At 48.2% G+C, this 16,571-nt stretch overlaps 1 protein-coding gene across 1 annotated transcript; it reads left to right on the forward strand.

Moving 5' to 3' along the window:
* Positions 1-4,427: 4,427 nt before the first annotated feature.
* On the forward strand, positions 4,428-6,432 carry CCL19 (C-C motif chemokine ligand 19). Its single transcript, XM_026009021.2, has 4 exons — positions 4,428-4,653; positions 5,628-5,754; positions 5,979-6,072; positions 6,163-6,432. Exons 1-4 carry the CDS (start codon positions 4,593-4,595, stop codon positions 6,181-6,183), a joined length of 303 nt encoding a protein of 100 aa, XP_025864806.2. The 5' UTR covers positions 4,428-4,592; the 3' UTR covers positions 6,184-6,432.
* Positions 6,433-16,571: the final 10,139 nt, after the last annotated feature.

Here is a 16,571-nt window from a genome sequence, read left to right on the forward strand (position 1 = left end):
GCAAGAAAGGTTCAGGGTGATTTGAAGATCCAAAATTATCCACTTTAGTGGTCCCTGGGTGGCTCAGCGGTTTAGCATCTGCCTTTGGCCCAGGGTGTGATCCTGAAGTCCTGGGATCAAGTCCCACACTGGGCTCCCTGCATGGAGCCTGCTTCTCCCTCTGCCTGTGTCTCTGCCTCTCTTTCTCTCTCTCTTTCTGTGTCTCTCATGAATAAATAAATAAAATCTTTTTTAAAAATTATCAGCTTTAGGGACACTTGTCTGGCTCAATTGGTGGAGCATGTGATTCTTGATCTCAGAGTTGTGAGTTTGAGCCCCAAGTTGGACATAGAGATTACTTTTTTAAATTTTTTAATGTAAAAATTAAAATATAGGGCAGCCGGCGTGGCTCAGTGGTTTAGCACCGCTTTCAGCCCTGGACGTGATCCTGGAGACCGGGGGTCGAGTCCCACGTCAGGCTCCCTTCATGGAGCCTGCTTCTCCCTCTGCTTGTGTCTCTGCTTCTCTCTGTCTCTCTGTCTGTCATGAACAAATAAAATCTTTTTAACATTTTTTAAAAATATTTTTAAAGATTTTATTTATTTATTCATAAGAGACACACAGAGAGATGCAGAGACATAGGAAAAGGGAGGAGAAGCAGGCTCCATGCAGAGACCCCTGATGGGAGACTCGATTCCGGGACTCCGGGATCACACCCTGAGCCGACAGCAGGCGCTAAACCACGGAGCCACCCAGGGATCCCTGAAAATATATTTTTTTAAGATTTTATTTATTTATTTAGTTAGTTAGTTAGTTTATTTATGAGACACACAGAGAGAGGCAGAGGCAGAGGGAGAAGCAGGCTCCATGCAGGGAGCCCGATGTGGGACTTGATACCGGGTCTCCAGGATCAGGCCCCGGGGCTGAAGGCGGTGCTAAACTGCTGAGCCACCTGGGCTGCCCCGAAAATATTTTTTAAAAAACAGAATTATCAGCCTTGTTCATCTCTTTCCAAATGTCCTCATCACAAGTTTCAGAATCCAATTCCTTTCCAACAGCACCCTTATTCTAGCTTAAGGGATATGGTAGAGTTGTGCATTTACCTGGTGTCGCAACTCTGCAACCCATACAGTCAGGTCTTGGGCTTGATCCTCAGCCACATCTGCCCTGTGATCAAATAAAATTAAGATTTCTTAAGAATTCCATAGAGTTTATCTGGATCTCCACCCACACTTTGAGATAAGAAGTTCACAGTATCTTTTTACCTTTTTTTTAAATGTAATTTTTCTAGCAGTATCAAAAACAGGCAACCCACTCAACAATATATGTAGGTCCTCATCATTTGAAATTACCATTTGTGGCCATAGTAATTAAGTACCTCAGTCATTTTTTTATCTCTTAATGCCTTGGCCTCCACCAACATTTCCCCTATGCCTCACTGGTAATAATCCAAGTGACTGTGATGCTTCTGCATGCTCCAGATTACTTTGTGTCCTCTTTCCTCATGCAGAGATTATCTGTGCATTTATCAAATATATGAGCAGCCCAATCCTAGAATCCCATTGTGGGAATCTATTTCCTGGGATCTCTTCTGTGGCTCGGTCGGTTAAGCATCTGCCTTCTGCTCAGGTCATGATCCCAGGGTCCAAGGATTGAGCCCTGTATTGGGCTCACTGCTCAGTGGGGAGCCTGCTTCTCCCTCCCCTCCCCACCCATGCTCTCTCTATTTCTGTTTCTTAAACAAATAAATAAAATCTTAAAAAAAAAAAAAAAAAAAAAAAAAAAAAAAAAAAAGATCCTGGCAGGAAACAGGTGGCACATGCGAAAAAACTTCAACCAGAAAGATTTTAACAAAGAAGCTATTTAAGAGGTGGGGTCAAGATTAAGAAACCGACATGGGGTGGTGAGGCACCCAGGATTTAGCAATAGTGGGAAACCATTACCATACCAAAGCCTGATGGGTCAAGAAGAGGGAACAGGGTTTCAGGAACCTTACAGAGAGACCCACAGAGAGGAGGCAGCCCCAAAGGATATGTAACTGTAGAGGAGTGGTTCTCAGACTTCGACATGTAGCAACACGTAGAAGATGTGTCAAAATACACATTACTCCAGGAGGTCTGGGATAGCACCTGAGAATTCCCATTTCTAACAAATTTCTAGGAGATGCTGCTGCTGCTGTTGGAAGACCACTCTTGAAACAACTACCAGAAAGAAAACTATTCACTGCCAGGACTGCAGCAAGATGAAGGATCTGGAGAATTAACTTCTCTCTCCTATCATCTACCGATCTCCTGCTGCTGCCTCCTGTGGACCAAACTCAAACAGAAGCTGGAAGGCAAAGGATCCTGAGTAATTCAGTCTAGAGAGGTCAGGCTTTCAGAGAACAGAGCAGGGTAGAGCAGAGTGGAGGATGGATGAGGGTAGGAACAGAGAATAATCAGAACCGCCATAAGCAGAAGGATGCAGAGATCAATGGAAAATTCAGATGAACTGACATATATCTGAATGAAAGGGCAGAATAATAATAATCAACAATATTTGATGAGTATTTATCACGTGCCAGTCTCTAAACTAAGGACTTTACTCAGATTACCTCCTAAGGTAACCCTAAGAAGTCGATCTAGAGGGGCGCCTAGGTGGCTCAGTCGGTTAGCATCTGCCTTTCACTCAGGTCATGATCCCAGGGTCAGGATGAAGCCCCATGTCGGGCTTCCTGCTCAGCGGTGACTCTGTTTCTCCCTCTCCCTCTGCTGCTCTGCCCGTGTATGCACTCTTTCTCAAATAATTAAATAAAATCTTAAAAAAAAAAAAAAAAAGGTAGACCTAGTACCATTCCTATTTTATAGATAAGGATATTAAGACACAGGAACTAGGGATCCCTGGGTGGCGCAGCGGTTTGGCGCCTGCCTTTGGCCCAGGGCGCGATCCTGGAGACCCGGGATCGAATCCCACATCAGGCTCCCGGTGCATGGAGCCTGCTTCTCCCTCCGCCTGTGTTTCTGCCTCTCTCTCTCTCTCTCTCTCTGTGACTATCATAAATAAATAAAAAATTAAAAAAAAAAAAAGACACAGGAACTGGATAACTTGCACATGGTGACACAGCTAGCAAGTGATGGAATTTGAATCTCAACTAAGGCATTCTATCTGTAGAGTCTCACTGATCTGTACTGTTCTATGATCAATGGACAGTCAGCATATGGGCGTATGGGATAGTGGGAAAAAGTGTAAACCTTAAAGCAAAAGACACCTAAGCACAAGACAGTTACTTGCCATGTGATCTTGTGCTCTGAGCCTCATTTTCTTTATGTGTAAAAAAGGAACAATAATATGTTAATAATATAAATTACTTCATAGTTTTGTTGGGGAAGTTAGTAAAATCAAGTCCTTGATACAGAGCCCAGCACAGAGTAAAGACTAAGAAATACTATTATTATTATTAATAATAATAATGGATGGAAAGAAAAGTAAGTCAGAAATTTATGAGGGAAACACCACCCCACCAAGAGAGGGTTCAGAGCTTGGGTGGGATGGTTGAATGGGTGTACCACATATTAACTTCCCTTTTGAGTCCTGGTCTTTCTCATAATGATGGGAAACCACTCATCCCCTCCTCCATCTGTCAATTCCTTGAAAATTTGGTGATTGTCTGAATATGAGCTGACCAGCCCCTCTCCTTAAAAAATCCCCTCTTGGTTCCCAGGATTGAGAGCAGGGGCAAGATGAAGGAAGCTCTTCCAGGCCAGGCTCCCTCCAGATGTTCTGTGGTCACAGGTGTTAGATATATGAACATGGCAAATAGAGAAGGGGTAGTGTTGGCTGAGCCAGGAGGTTGAATCCCAAAGGACCAAGATGCAGGATGGGTGCTGGGCCTCCTCCCAAGGAATATTTCCCTTTCAACTCTGCCAGGAAGGGACTGGCTCCCAGATAATGGATAGGCAGCACTGGGGGCCATCCCAGGCTTCATGGTTGTTCTGAGAGGACCAGAGAACCTTCTTCACCCCCACCAGCACCAGAGAGAAGAGAAGAACCACAGAGATGGGACTGAGAATTAGGGGCTGAACCTAGGGAAGGGGTTCAACTCCTCATTCTGACCCCCCAGTCCTGACCATCACTTCTGAAAGCCAGCCCTATGGTTAATGATGCAAATGCCACCAGGAAGGTGATATTGCAGACCCTGTATCCTGAGCGGGCATTTCAAAGTCCCTTCTCTTGACCAGACTGCAGACTGCTTAGGTTCTCAGAGATGAAGCCAAAAAAAGCAGAAGAGCAAGGAAGCTACTGAGGAAGAAGGGCGGGGGGCGGGGGCAGGGGCAGGGGCAGGGGCAGGTTCCGTCAGCAAGAGGGGGGCAAAGGGGAATCCACGGAATGGATGTGGAGGGGAATTTCTGAGCTGGGAAAGCGAAAGTTCTGAGCCATAAATAGGAGGCAGTTGCAGCCTCACAGAGGCTTTCACACACATTCCCGGACCCCCCTTGCACCCCACAAGGACGCCTGTGAGCTTTCCATCGCTCCCTCCCACTCCCGGCCAAGTTGCAGCCTCACAAAGACTCCATCTCGCCCAGAGATTCACCCGGGCTCACACTCACTGTCGGTCGCTGCTCTGTTCCCTCTCCATGGCATCCCAAGCAGCTGTGCTACTGGCCCTCAGCCTGCTGCTCCTCTGGACCTCCCCTGGTAAGGCTGAGGGCAGGCTTATGGTGGGCAGGGGGAGGGGGTTGTCTAAATCTCAGGCTCCTTTGCTCTGGACATGAGGGACACTGCATTAGGTCTGCGTGTTTGGGGGAACTGGAGGGTTCCCTGAGCCCTGTGTGTGTACCTATGAATGTGGGTGTAACGGGGCCCCTGACTGTCTATCTCTTGATGTAACCCAGGGCCCATGGCTACTCCTCTCTCTGCAGCCTCTGTTCCCTGCTGCCTCAGTTTCCCAGACAGGAAAGAACAGTATATGTTAGTTTATGGTGGGGAGAATGGGAGACACTGAGACAAGGCTAATTGTCCAAGTATTTAACAATTCAGAAGTCCTCTAACCCAGGTCTCCTGCTACCCCATCCCCTACTCCTCACCTCTCCTTCCCACCCCCATGCTGTAAGCAGCATCAACTCTTCACTGATGTGGCAGTTGAAAGGTCCTGGGAGGGCAGCCCTGGTGGCTCAGCGGTTTAGTGCCGCCTTCGGCCCAGGGTGTGATCCTGGAGACCTGGGATTGAGTCCCACGTCGGGCTCCCTGCATGGAGCCTGCTTCTCCCTCTGCCTGTGTCTCTGACTCTGTCTCTGTGTCTCTTGTGAATAAGTAAATAAATAAATAAATTATCAAAAAAAAAAAATTAAAGGTCCTGGGAGAGAGGTTGGGGTGATCAGGGCAGCAGGAGGGCATTTGTGGAGCTCAGGGCAGTGGTTGTTTAGCAAACAGCTTAGAAGTGCTTCAATATATTTAGCAACCATTAGGGTCATATTGATAACATACCAGCCCAAATAACAGATTTAACTGCCCCTCCCCACCACACACACACACACACACACACACATACCCCTACATACCTGTCCTTAATCCCATTTAGGGCTGGGGGGGGGGGGGCTCCGCCCCCCCCCTTCCCCGCCTCAGGGTCACTGTGTCCTGACACTACTTTCTCTCCCCTACCCACTCCCCAGCTCTGGGTGGTGCCAATGATGCTGAAGACTGCTGCCTTTCTGTAACCCAGCGTCCCATCCCTGGGAATATCGTGCGAGCCTTTCACTACCTCCTCATCAAGGATGGCTGTAGACTGCCTGCCGTTGTGTGAGTTGTGGAGTGTAGCCTGTCTAGCCTCATCTCCCCCATCAGCCACTGGTGATACCCCTACCTTCTTATCTGTCTTCTCCTTGCCAAGCCCAACCTCTTCAAGGAAGCCCCTGAAACAGGTTCCCAGATGTGGTCCTCAGCCTCTGCCCCTCACACCAGGGCCTGCCAGGAAGCTGGGTTCCAGAGCTCTGTTCTCTCTGACCGTTGACCTCTGACTCCAGGTTCACCACACTGAAGGGTCGCCAGCTCTGTGCACCCCCAGACCAGCCCTGGGTGGACCGCATCATCCGGAGACTGCAGAAGAACTCTGCAAAGGCAAGCCCAGCCCTCCCCAGCCCTGCCTCCTCCCTCAGAGCCCCTGCCCAAGACCCCAACCCATGACCTTGACTCTCCTTCCTCCCCTAGAACAAGGGCCACAGCAGTTAGCCCATGACAGCCCTGGAGGGAGTGGTGTGTCTGAGAGAAGGGATGTGAATCACTGCAGCCCTGGGGAACCAAGGATGAGAAGGGAAACCAGGCCTCCAGCAACTCTGCACCAGACCTGACACAGCGGGCTCAAGGGCCTGGAGTGTCAATTTGAGTGTGAGTGTGAGCAGGGGTGAGTGTGGCAGGAGCACAGCTTCTCCTCCGCACTCAGATTGCAGTGCTTCCAATAAAGCCCAACTGGTACCCACAGATCTGTCTGTCTGCTGTTTGTTGTCTGTCTGGAAGGACTAGAAGAGAAAATGGGGAGATGGGATGGCAGGATCAAATTTTCCTTCTGCAACCTGAGCAACCTCCTCATGGACCCCTAACACCCTGTGTTCTCGGGATCAATTCCCATGATCAGGGCCCCACCTCACGTTTCCTCACAGCCCTCTCACTCTGCATGGTTCAGTTCAGTTACACCAAACCTGTGTCTGTTCTGATTGAGCCAAACTCTCTCATGCCTCCCAGTCTTTCCTCTCCAAGGCAAAGTGTCCAGGTGTCTCAGGGATCACATATCACCAGGGGGAAGGGAGTTGTCAAGAACCAGCTTTCATGGCTGGGGGCAGGAAAAGGCCCAGCTCTACTGCCAGCTCTACTACCCAGATAGAGAGGGGGAAGTACCCATCCACCCACGCCATTCCCTCTCTGTCTGAACACTCTTCTCTCTCATCAGCTCACCTGCCTTCCCATCTGGGTCTTGATGACTCTTTCTCCAGGAAGCCTCCCCTGACTCCAGACTGGCTAGGTTAGGTAGCCTGCTTTCCTCCCAAGCTCCCAGGGGCCTTGCCCCCTCCCCCTATAGCACTCATCACGCTAAGTTATAATTGATAGTTTGTCAGCCTTCCTCAGTAGGGACCGTATCTATTTTGGTTTCTAGTACACTGCCTGGCACAAGGTAGACACTCTGGCTAGAAAATGAATACATATGAGAGGAAAGGCTCAACAGCCAATGCTGAGGGCCCATCTGCCCACGTAGAATATTTCTTTTTTTGTTTAAAGGTTTTATTTATCAGGACACCTGGGTGGCTTAGCGGTTGAGCACCTGCCTTCAGCTCAGGGCGTAATCCCAAGGTCCAGGATTGAGTCCCACATCGGGCTCCTTGTGGGGAGCCTGCTTCTTGCTCTGTCTGTGTCTCTGCTTATCTCTCTCTTTCTCTCTCTCTATGTCTCTCATGAATAAATAAATAAAATATTTTAAAAATCTATTCATGAGAGACATGCAGAGACATAGGCAGAGGGAGAAGGAGGCTCCCTGTAGGGAGCCTGATGGGGGACTCCATCCCAGGACCCCAGGACCAAGACCTGAGCCAAAGGCAGACGCTCAACCACTGAGCCACCTAGGCACCCCTACCCACACAGAATCTGGCTTTCAAGCTAGCCTTCCTTCCTCAGTCAGCTTGGGCCAGGTCCAGCCCATTTGAGCAATCCTGGAGCCTCACCTCTCAAGGGATACTGACAGACAGACCTGGGAGCCAGAAGTCAGAATGGGAGAGGACCCAAAGGGTGCAAGAAGGAGCAGCCAGGTAGCTGGGGAGATTTAGCATGGAGGAATCCTACCACCACCCCTGCAGCCCATGTGGGCACCAGGGCCAAGGCAATACTAAGACCAGGGAGGTACAGAGAAGGAGTCTCCTCCCCAGGAGGTGAAAGCACTGTGACTCTTGGAGCACACCACAGGGCTGCTCTGGGTGGAGTGAACTCCTGCTTGGGAAGTCCCCTGGGGAAGCTGCTGGTCTCCAGCTTGGCCTCTAAGGGCCTGTCCCATTGAGAGCAGCAAGTCTGTGGCACTAGGGTTGGATGGCAGCTATGACAGCGAACTGAGCAACATCACCTGGGAAAAGAGGTTATCAATACACCAGATATCCCTCATCTGGTAACACTACTAGGTCTGGGCAGCCTGGGAAGGGGAGCAGTGGTGAGGGGGTTGTGCCATCTGCTCCTCACTAAGCTGAGTGCTCAGCAGCTTCTTCCTCCCCTCTGCTCCCAGAAGTAAGGTATTCAAAATCTCAAAATCTCAGATCTTAGAGTCACAGGAGGTGGGGGTGGGGGTGGGGATAGTTTGCAAGAACAACTGCTATAGCTGGGAAGTTTGGCTCTCCTGCCTGGAGGAAATTAGCCATCTAATTCATGCACCCATGCATAAATCCATTTAGCCATTTCTGCATCCATCAGACTGCCAGTCATCCAACCACTTCTCCACCCATCTACTCATCCATCATCGATTAATCCTTCCATCCATCATCCATTAAGGCAGCCAACCATGAAGCCCCAGGGTCCCAATAATAGACACCTTTTGGACCTGGTACCCTCTACTCCAACAGGCAGAGGACAAACACAGGTGTGAAGAGAACACATCGCTTCAAATTCTTCTCAGTTCCCAGTGAAGCCAAGTAGAAGTCAGCCTGCCACAGAGGAGGACACAAAACCTCCTTTCGAATTCTTGGAGGGAAAAACCCAGATAGAGTAGGGGAAGTGAGGGCAGGAGCCCTGAAGAAGATGTTACTATGACAGAGGCCCTGGACACTACCTCCCTAACACTGCCACTGAGGGGCAGACAGGAACAAGTCCTGAGCTCAGTGCCCAGCCCACAGTACTGCTTCTGCATCTCATTGTGCTATTCCAGCCAAGTCTCTTCCTTATCCCCATCTCTAAAATCTTAGTTTCCCCAATCAGTCAGGTGTACAGGGAGAGGTGCTTAATTTTTTAGAGTTCCTCCAGGGGAAACCTGGGTGGCTCAGTCGTCTAAGCTTCTGCCTTTGGCTCAGGTCATGATCCCAGAGTCCTGGGATCAAGCCCTTCATCAAGTTCCCTGATCGGTGGGGAGTCTGCTTCTCCCTCTGCCCTTCTCCCCCATCTCATCATGCTCTCTTTCTCTGAAATAAATTAAAAAAAATTTTTTTTTAAAGATTTGACTAATCAGTTTTTGGATTTCAAGCTAAACCCCCAGCATTCACATAGGCTCCTCCAAAGTCATGCACATTCAGAAATGTCCCTACTTCTTGGGGCCCCAGGGAACACCCTCTGGAAACAAAGAAAGAGCTGAGACTCAGGAAGAGAGAAAATAATTCAGGAGCTAGTGAGGGGGCTTGGATTGAACAGCCTCTGGCCAGACCCTGGAGGCCTGGGGAATAAAGAATTTCGAGAGAGCCTGAAGGGACAGACACCAGAGTACCACAGGGAGCTTCTCCAGCCAGTGCCTTCCCTTCCCCAGCCACCAACGTCTCCTGGGCACTGAGTCTTACCCTCTCATCTCCTTGCCAGATACATGAGTGCTTAGCCCAGCAACCTGTGACTTGTTCCAACCCAAACATTCTCAGCACCTGCTCCCTGTTTTACTATGATTTGCTGACAAGTGCCAAGTCGTCATCCCAAGCTCTGGCAGGGCAGAAGCCTACCTACCTGCCTGACGATGATGAGGCTGCCAGCTTCTCCAAGGGATAGTATGGACTTCAAGTTCCCCAACCAGAATACAGGGGCCTTGCCACCTGCCTCTAAGTAGACTCCTTCCTGTCTAAGGCACATGGTGCTTGCTGCGGGTTTAAGGCCAACAGCTGAGTAAAAACTCCCTACCCTGAAGGCGTAAGGCCCCAGCAGCCAACATCTCCCTAAAGAGACCTAACATCCCTGCTCAGAGAACTCCCAACTCCAGTCTACATGATGGACAAAAAGGATAAAAGTCCTGTCTATTGATAGAGTTCCCAGAGAAAGGGATTGGACCTGTTCGTCTCCACTGCCAACATTGCTCTGCTCAGGGGCTGGCACAGAACAAGCCTCAGTACTTATTTGATTAACAAAAAATGCAACTGAAAATGGCCCTTTCCCATGCCCCACCCAACTCATACCTGGAGCACATCCAGTTCTCAAGACATTGGAGCTGTCTCTGTTTCATGGGTGTTTGGTAAGAGCCAGACCCATACGGTTTTGATCATATTTTCATCAGCTCATGTTCGATTTTTCGGTAAGCCCCCACCCCCAGGCTCCCCTTTTCTGGCCTCCGGGAAACTCAGAAAGAGCCAGAAAATCTTGGAAATAACAGTCTCACAAAGGAGCAAGACTCCCAAGTGGGGAATTTCCTCAAGAACCCCTCTGTAAGAATAAGCTGGCACTTCTCTGGCTAGAGAACTTCTTCAGTGGCCCCTGAGACTTGTCTACATGAAAAGACATGGCTCTGCAGCACTAGCCTGTTCACCACTCATGCTGGGCACTGCTTTAAGTACTAGTATGATTCTTATGTTACAGCTGAGGAAACTGAGGTGCAGAGGTTAAGTACTCGCCCAGGCTGGACAGACGATAAAGTGGCAGAGATGGGGGCATCCTAACTGGGCAGTCTGGCTCCAGAATCTATACTCTAAGCTCCTACACATACCACATCTGTGAGTTCACCCATTTCCCAAATAAAAATGGGAAACAATACAGCAGGGCCAGGTCTAAGTAAGTGGCCCTCAAGGAACACGGAAAGCCATTACTTTGTGGTGCTAACCATGTGTCAGGCTCCAAGCTGAGTCCTTTACATGTATTAATTATATCACTTCATCCTCTAATAACCCTATGAGGTGGAGATCATTAGTCCCATTTTATATATGAGGAAATTGAGGCACAGAGAGGTAGTGTGAGCTCCCAAATCCACTGAACTAGTGCGTGACAGAGCTGAGATTGCTTGATGCCTAGCACTTGCAGTGAGGGCTGGGGGCTGGGATTTCCAGTTGGGACATGGCTTGGATTGCTAGGAAAAGTTGGGGAAAAAAAAAAAAAAAAAAAAACAAGAGAAGAAGCTGGAGAAGCCTGTGCTTGAGCCCAGATGTAGAGATGCCACCTGGAGGGCCTCTAGCCTCCTGGCTCTCCAGCTGAAGGGGAGTTAGCTTCCCCAAAGCTTCCAGGAGTAAATAGGCACAGGTTCTCCAGGTCTGTTCAAGTCTCAGTATTCCCAAGGTGGAGTGGTGGAGATGGAGATCAGGCCACAGATATGCCCACATTTTTACCTCCATTCCCAGGGGAGTATCAGAGGCCAGGACCAGGTGATGTTAAAAGGACAGGAGGAATAGAGGGGTAGGGCTTGGGATCCTGAGAAGTAGGGGCCAGACAAGGGTGTTGTGTGGGCAAGGATTCTGGATGGGGCAGACTGAGCCTTCTGAGCTAGCAAGTGGGATACGAGGTGGGGTTCCTCCACAGGGCAGAGCATCTGGGGATCATGGGGTAGAATCAGACTCCTGAAGGACCGGCTTCTGAAGGCCACGTCCACTCCTGAGGGGCCAGGATCAGGCAGGACAGGAGAGGAGGACAAGAATGAGGGTGGAACCTCTGAGGATCAGAGTAAATGGGGGAGTCAGACCTCTCTACCCTACTCCTGTTTCTAGGACCTTCGAGCCTCCCCTGGGTCCTTTGAGGAGACAGAAGACATGAGCTGCCCTGGGCTCCAACCCAGTGGAAGTGGGATGGCTTTAACTCCAGCAGCTTCCACATTGCCCTACCAGGACAACTGGATCCCCCTGGGCTCTGGATCTCAGAGTCACAGTCCCTGGAAATCTGAACCCATCACCATCAAAACCTCAGTCACCTTGCCAGTCTCGTACCTGTTAGATCATCATTTCAAGATGTCTCCTCCAAGAAGAAGCCCCCCATTCCTACCAGGGGCCCAACACTTTAAACACCCTTCATCAATTCAAGAACAGACCAACAGGATATCCTAATACTTAATGATGTCCCATTGCTGACAGGACCTCCACTAATGTCAAGGTCCCCCATTACTATTAGGCTACCATCTCTCAGGAAATCCTAACACTATCAGGAACACTGTGCCTGCCAGGCAGGACATCAACATTGCATAACCCAGGGACACCATTTTCCCTGCAGTCTATGTAAATGGCACCTCTTGGCATTGGCGCCCTAAGTATCAGAACATCTGTTAGTGTAGGGCTCCCACTAGTCACAGGGCTGTCATGACATAGGGTCCTAGCCCTGGAAAATCCTTGTGTCTAAAGTGATGCTACATCACTGGAACCCAGAACATCTCTTTTTTCTTACCAGGTACTTTTCTCAGTGCTGGTGATACAGTAGCGAATCTTGTCATACGGAAACTATTGACCATGCCTATTTTCAAAATCTCATTTAAATATATATAATTAGGGGATCCTTGGGTGGCTCAGTGGTTTAGTGCCTGCCTTCAGCCCAGGGCATGATCTTGGATCCTGGGATCAAGTCCCACATCGGGCTCCTTGTGAGGAACCCGCTTCTCCCTCCGCCTATGTCTCTGCCTGCCTCACTCTGTGTGTGTGTGTGTGTGTGTGTGTGTGATGAATAAATAAATAAATACATAAATAAATACATAAATACATAAATAAAATCTTTTAAATTAAAAAAAAAATTAAAGGTATCACCTAATATATATCACTTTTGCTTATACAAGCAAAAAGCTTCACTCCTCCCCAAAGAGAGATTATCCAGAGTTTTAGCAATTATCACATCTGTCTTAGCTTAGACTGCCATACTAAAATATCATAGTCTGGGTGGCTTAAACAACAGACATTTATTTTCTCACAGTTCTGTAGATTACAAATTCAAGATCAAAGTGTCAGCACAGGGCAATCCGGGTGGCTCAGTGGTTTAGCACCGCCTTCAGCCTGGGGCCTGATCCTGGGATCAAATCCCATGTCGGGCTCCCTGCATCCAGCCTGCTTCTCCCTCTGCCTGTGTCTCTGCCTCTCTCTCGCTCTCTGTCTCTCATGAATAAGTAAATAAAAAATCTTTAAAAAAGAAAAAAAAAAGTGTCAGCACAGTCCGTTTCTGTTTCTGGTGAGAGCTGGTAAAAGCTCTCCACCTATCTTGCAGATGACTGCCTTCTCACTATGTCCCATGACACAGAGAGAGAAAGAGATCACTCACTCATTCTCTTCTCATAAGGCAACAGTCCTATCAAATTAGGGTTCTACCTTTATGACCATATTTAATCTAAATTACTTCCTAAAGACCCTATCTCCAGACACAGTCACACAGACACAATTTAGCCCACAGCAAAATCCAATTCTAAATCCAAAAAAAATAAAATAAAATAAAATAAATCCAAGATCTCAGGATAACATAAATTCTTCTTCTAGTTTGTTATAATCTCATCTCTATTCTACAACACCTGGTAACTACCACCAACACACCTGATTGGTCAGGATAGCTAGGTTATGCTGCAATAACGACACCAAATCACACAACAAAACTCTATTCCCCATGCATACCAAGTCTGCTGTGGGTCTAGGCGGGTCTTTAGCACAGCTGTGTTCCATGTGGTGGCTCAACATTCTAGGCTGCCTTGATCTTTTGGCATGCTCCTTCATCTCAACACATGTTTCTATGATCACTGCAGCCAGGAAAGACAGTTAGGGGAACTCTTTTTTAAACACTTCTATCCACAAATGGCACACACCATTTCTATACACATTTCATTGGCCAAAACATGTCATACAATCATACTTAACTTTTTGTAAAAGATTTTATTTGAGAGACAGAAAGCACAAGAGAGAGCATGAGCAAAGGGAAGGGCAGAGGGAAAGGGACAAGCAGACTCTCTGCTGAGCTGAGGATCATAACCTGAGCCAAAGGCAGATGTTTAACGCAACTGAGCCACCCATGCACCCCCAACCATACTTAATTTAAGGGAGTGACTGCCAGGATGAGAAGTAAATTAGCATCTTAGGGAATAGTTATAATACCACCACAACTATCTATCTTCAATAATAGAATAGGGGCACCTGGGTGGCTCAGTTGGTTAAGTATCTGCCTTCAGCTCAGGTCATCATCTCAGGGTCCTGGGATCAAGGCTCCCCCCAACACACTCCCTGCTCAACAGGCAGTCTCTTTCTCCCTCTCCTTCTGCCTGCTCCCCACACTTGTGCTCTCTGTCAAATAAATACAATCTTAAAAAAAAAAAAAAAGGAATAAAGGATGAAAGAAAAGAGGTTAGTTAAAGAAAGAGGGGCATTTCAAAACCAGGAGGAAAATACAGTTAAAAGCTATAGTCAGTAGGTATGAAACTAGCCCTGGGGCTTAACTGACATTTATTATGTACTTCCTTCTCATACTGGTTTTCTATTGCTGTCTAACAAATCACCACAAATTTAGCAGCTTTGAACAATCCAAATTTATTATCACAGTTTCTGTGAGTCAAGAATCTAGATACCTGTTGACTGGGTCCTCTCTGCTCAGGGTCTCACCAGACTGAACTTAGGTGTCAGCCAGGGCTGCAATTTTATTTCAGATTCAGAGTTATCTTTCAAACTTACCAAGTATTGGCAGTTGTGCTTGTAGGACTGAGGCTGAGTTCCTTTAGCTGCCTGCCATATGGCCCTCTCTACAAATGGCAGTTTGCTTCTTCAAAGTCAACATGAGAGCATCTGCTGCTGCTTCTTTCTTCCTTCCTTCCTTCCTTCTTTTTTCTTAAGTAAACTCTACACCACAAATGGGGCTTGAACTCACGATCCTGAGATCAAGAGTCATATATGCTCTACTGACTGAGCCACTCAGGCACCCTGCCCCTTTTTGAGAGAGAGAGAGAGAGAGATTGAGCACATGAGCAGAGGGGGGCAGGTAGAGGTAGAGGGAGAGAGAGAATCCTAAGCAGGCTCCATGGTCAGGACGGAGCCCAGCTGCAGGGCTCAATTTCACAACCCTGAAATCATGACCTGAACTGAAGTTAAGAATTGGATGCTTAACCAACAGAGCCACCCAGGTGCCCCTAGGCACTCCATTTTAAGTTGTTTTGTTTTGTTTTTTTAAGCCTGCTGCTTATTTCTTATCTCTAGATGCTTTTTTTAAAGGGCTCAACTGATTAGGCCAGGCCCATCCAAGGTAATTTCCCGTTTGATGAGCTCAAAGTCAACTGATTAGGGACCTTAATCACATCTGCAAAAATCCCTCAATTTTGTCATATATCATAATGTAATCCCATGAAGGATATACCACCATATTCACAGGTCAAGAGGTTAAGGTAATCTCAAATCAAGGAGATATAAGACATACACACCAGGGGGCAGGAATTTTAGAATTATGTTTACCATACTTCCTCCTGACTCAATCCTTCTACCTCCAACTGGCACTTCTCCTAGTTGACATTCTGTGATGCAAAAAGACCCAAACCATCACACTCAAGGGATACTAGATAGACCCTAATGATCCTGCCTGATTAAAGTCACAAGGGTTGGGATCCCTGGGTGGTGCAGCGGTTTGGCGCCTGCCTTTGGCCCAGGGCGTGATCCTGGAGACCCGGGATCGAATCCCACGTCGGGCTCCTGGTGCATGGAGCCTGCTTCTCCCTCTGCCTATGTCTCTGCTTCTCTCTCTGTGTGTGTGTGACTATCATAAATAAATAAAAATTTTAAAAAAAAAGTCACAAGGGTCTTCCATGAACTTTGACCACTAGGCATGGCATCACCAAGAGGAAGTGCCACAAGTACCCCAGGTATTATCTACATACACATAGCCTCTCTCACCACTTACCCTTCCTCACCTACATAGGGATTAATCACAAACCCCTGTCCCTCCTCTAAGCCTCTGTACTTGCTGTTCATTCTACCTGTAATTTCCTCCCTCCTGCCTCACACATCCTCTACAGAGATCCTTCCTCCATGCAGCCTCCTCTACCCCCCAGGGTTCTTCATCTCTAGCCACGTAGATTACTTTCTATTTTGGGTTCAGGGGCCCTTATTTTCTGCACTTGTCCCAAGCCAGGAACCCTGAGGCCTGGAGTAGCCCAAACTGCAGGAAATGAAGGAGAAAGGGTGTTCAGAAAATCCTGGCAGTGGTGTTATTTCAAGCTCCAGAGGGCAGGAGGCAGGAAAGGGGGGTATACTATTGCTCAAGACTTCTCCCCATCCTGATGTCCTGTCACCTCGGGAAGTCCTACACAATGTTCCACCCACGCTCTGAGATTGAAGGGCCAAGTTCTGCCCCTCTGGCTGGGCCAGGACCCTCCAGATATGGACAGAAGGCTTGGAGAAGGATGGGGTATGAGGCAGACCCCTTCCCAGGATCAGGGACTTTCAGGGGCTGAGTCATTTGGTTTCTTGCTCATTTCCAGCTCCTTTCTGGAACAAGACAGCCCAGCCTCCTCAGGCCAAAGCCCCCCTCCACAGGCCAAGAGCTACACATTTTCATTTTCTGTATACACTAGACGCCCTCTACAGGCCCCTGGAGGTTGAGAACCCAGGCTGGGAGTCTCATACCCCTTTTCCCTATACAATAGATGTTCCCTACAGGGCCCCTGAGGGTGGGAATCACAAATCGATGGACTGAACAGCAACCAGAATACATACCCACACACAAATCAGTGCCAACACCCCCACTTACATGTGTCCTACCCGCTT

This window comes from Vulpes vulpes, chromosome 12 (genome assembly GCF_048418805.1).
Source record: "Vulpes vulpes isolate BD-2025 chromosome 12, VulVul3, whole genome shotgun sequence".
NCBI classification, from domain to species: Eukaryota; Metazoa; Chordata; class Mammalia; order Carnivora; family Canidae; genus Vulpes; species Vulpes vulpes.

Excerpts from the sequence above, each read along its gene's own strand:
- CCL19 (XM_026009021.2), top strand. The coding sequence starts at position 4,593 with ATGGCATCCCAAGCAGCTGTGCTACTGGCCCTCAGCCTGCTGCTCCTC. Across the intron at positions 4,654-5,627 it reads GCTCCTCTGGACCTCCCCTG|CTCTGGGTGGTGCCAATGAT; the intron begins GTAAGGCTGAGG and ends CCCACTCCCCAG. Across the intron at positions 5,755-5,978 it reads TGTAGACTGCCTGCCGTTGT|GTTCACCACACTGAAGGGTC; the intron begins GTGAGTTGTGGA and ends CTCTGACTCCAG.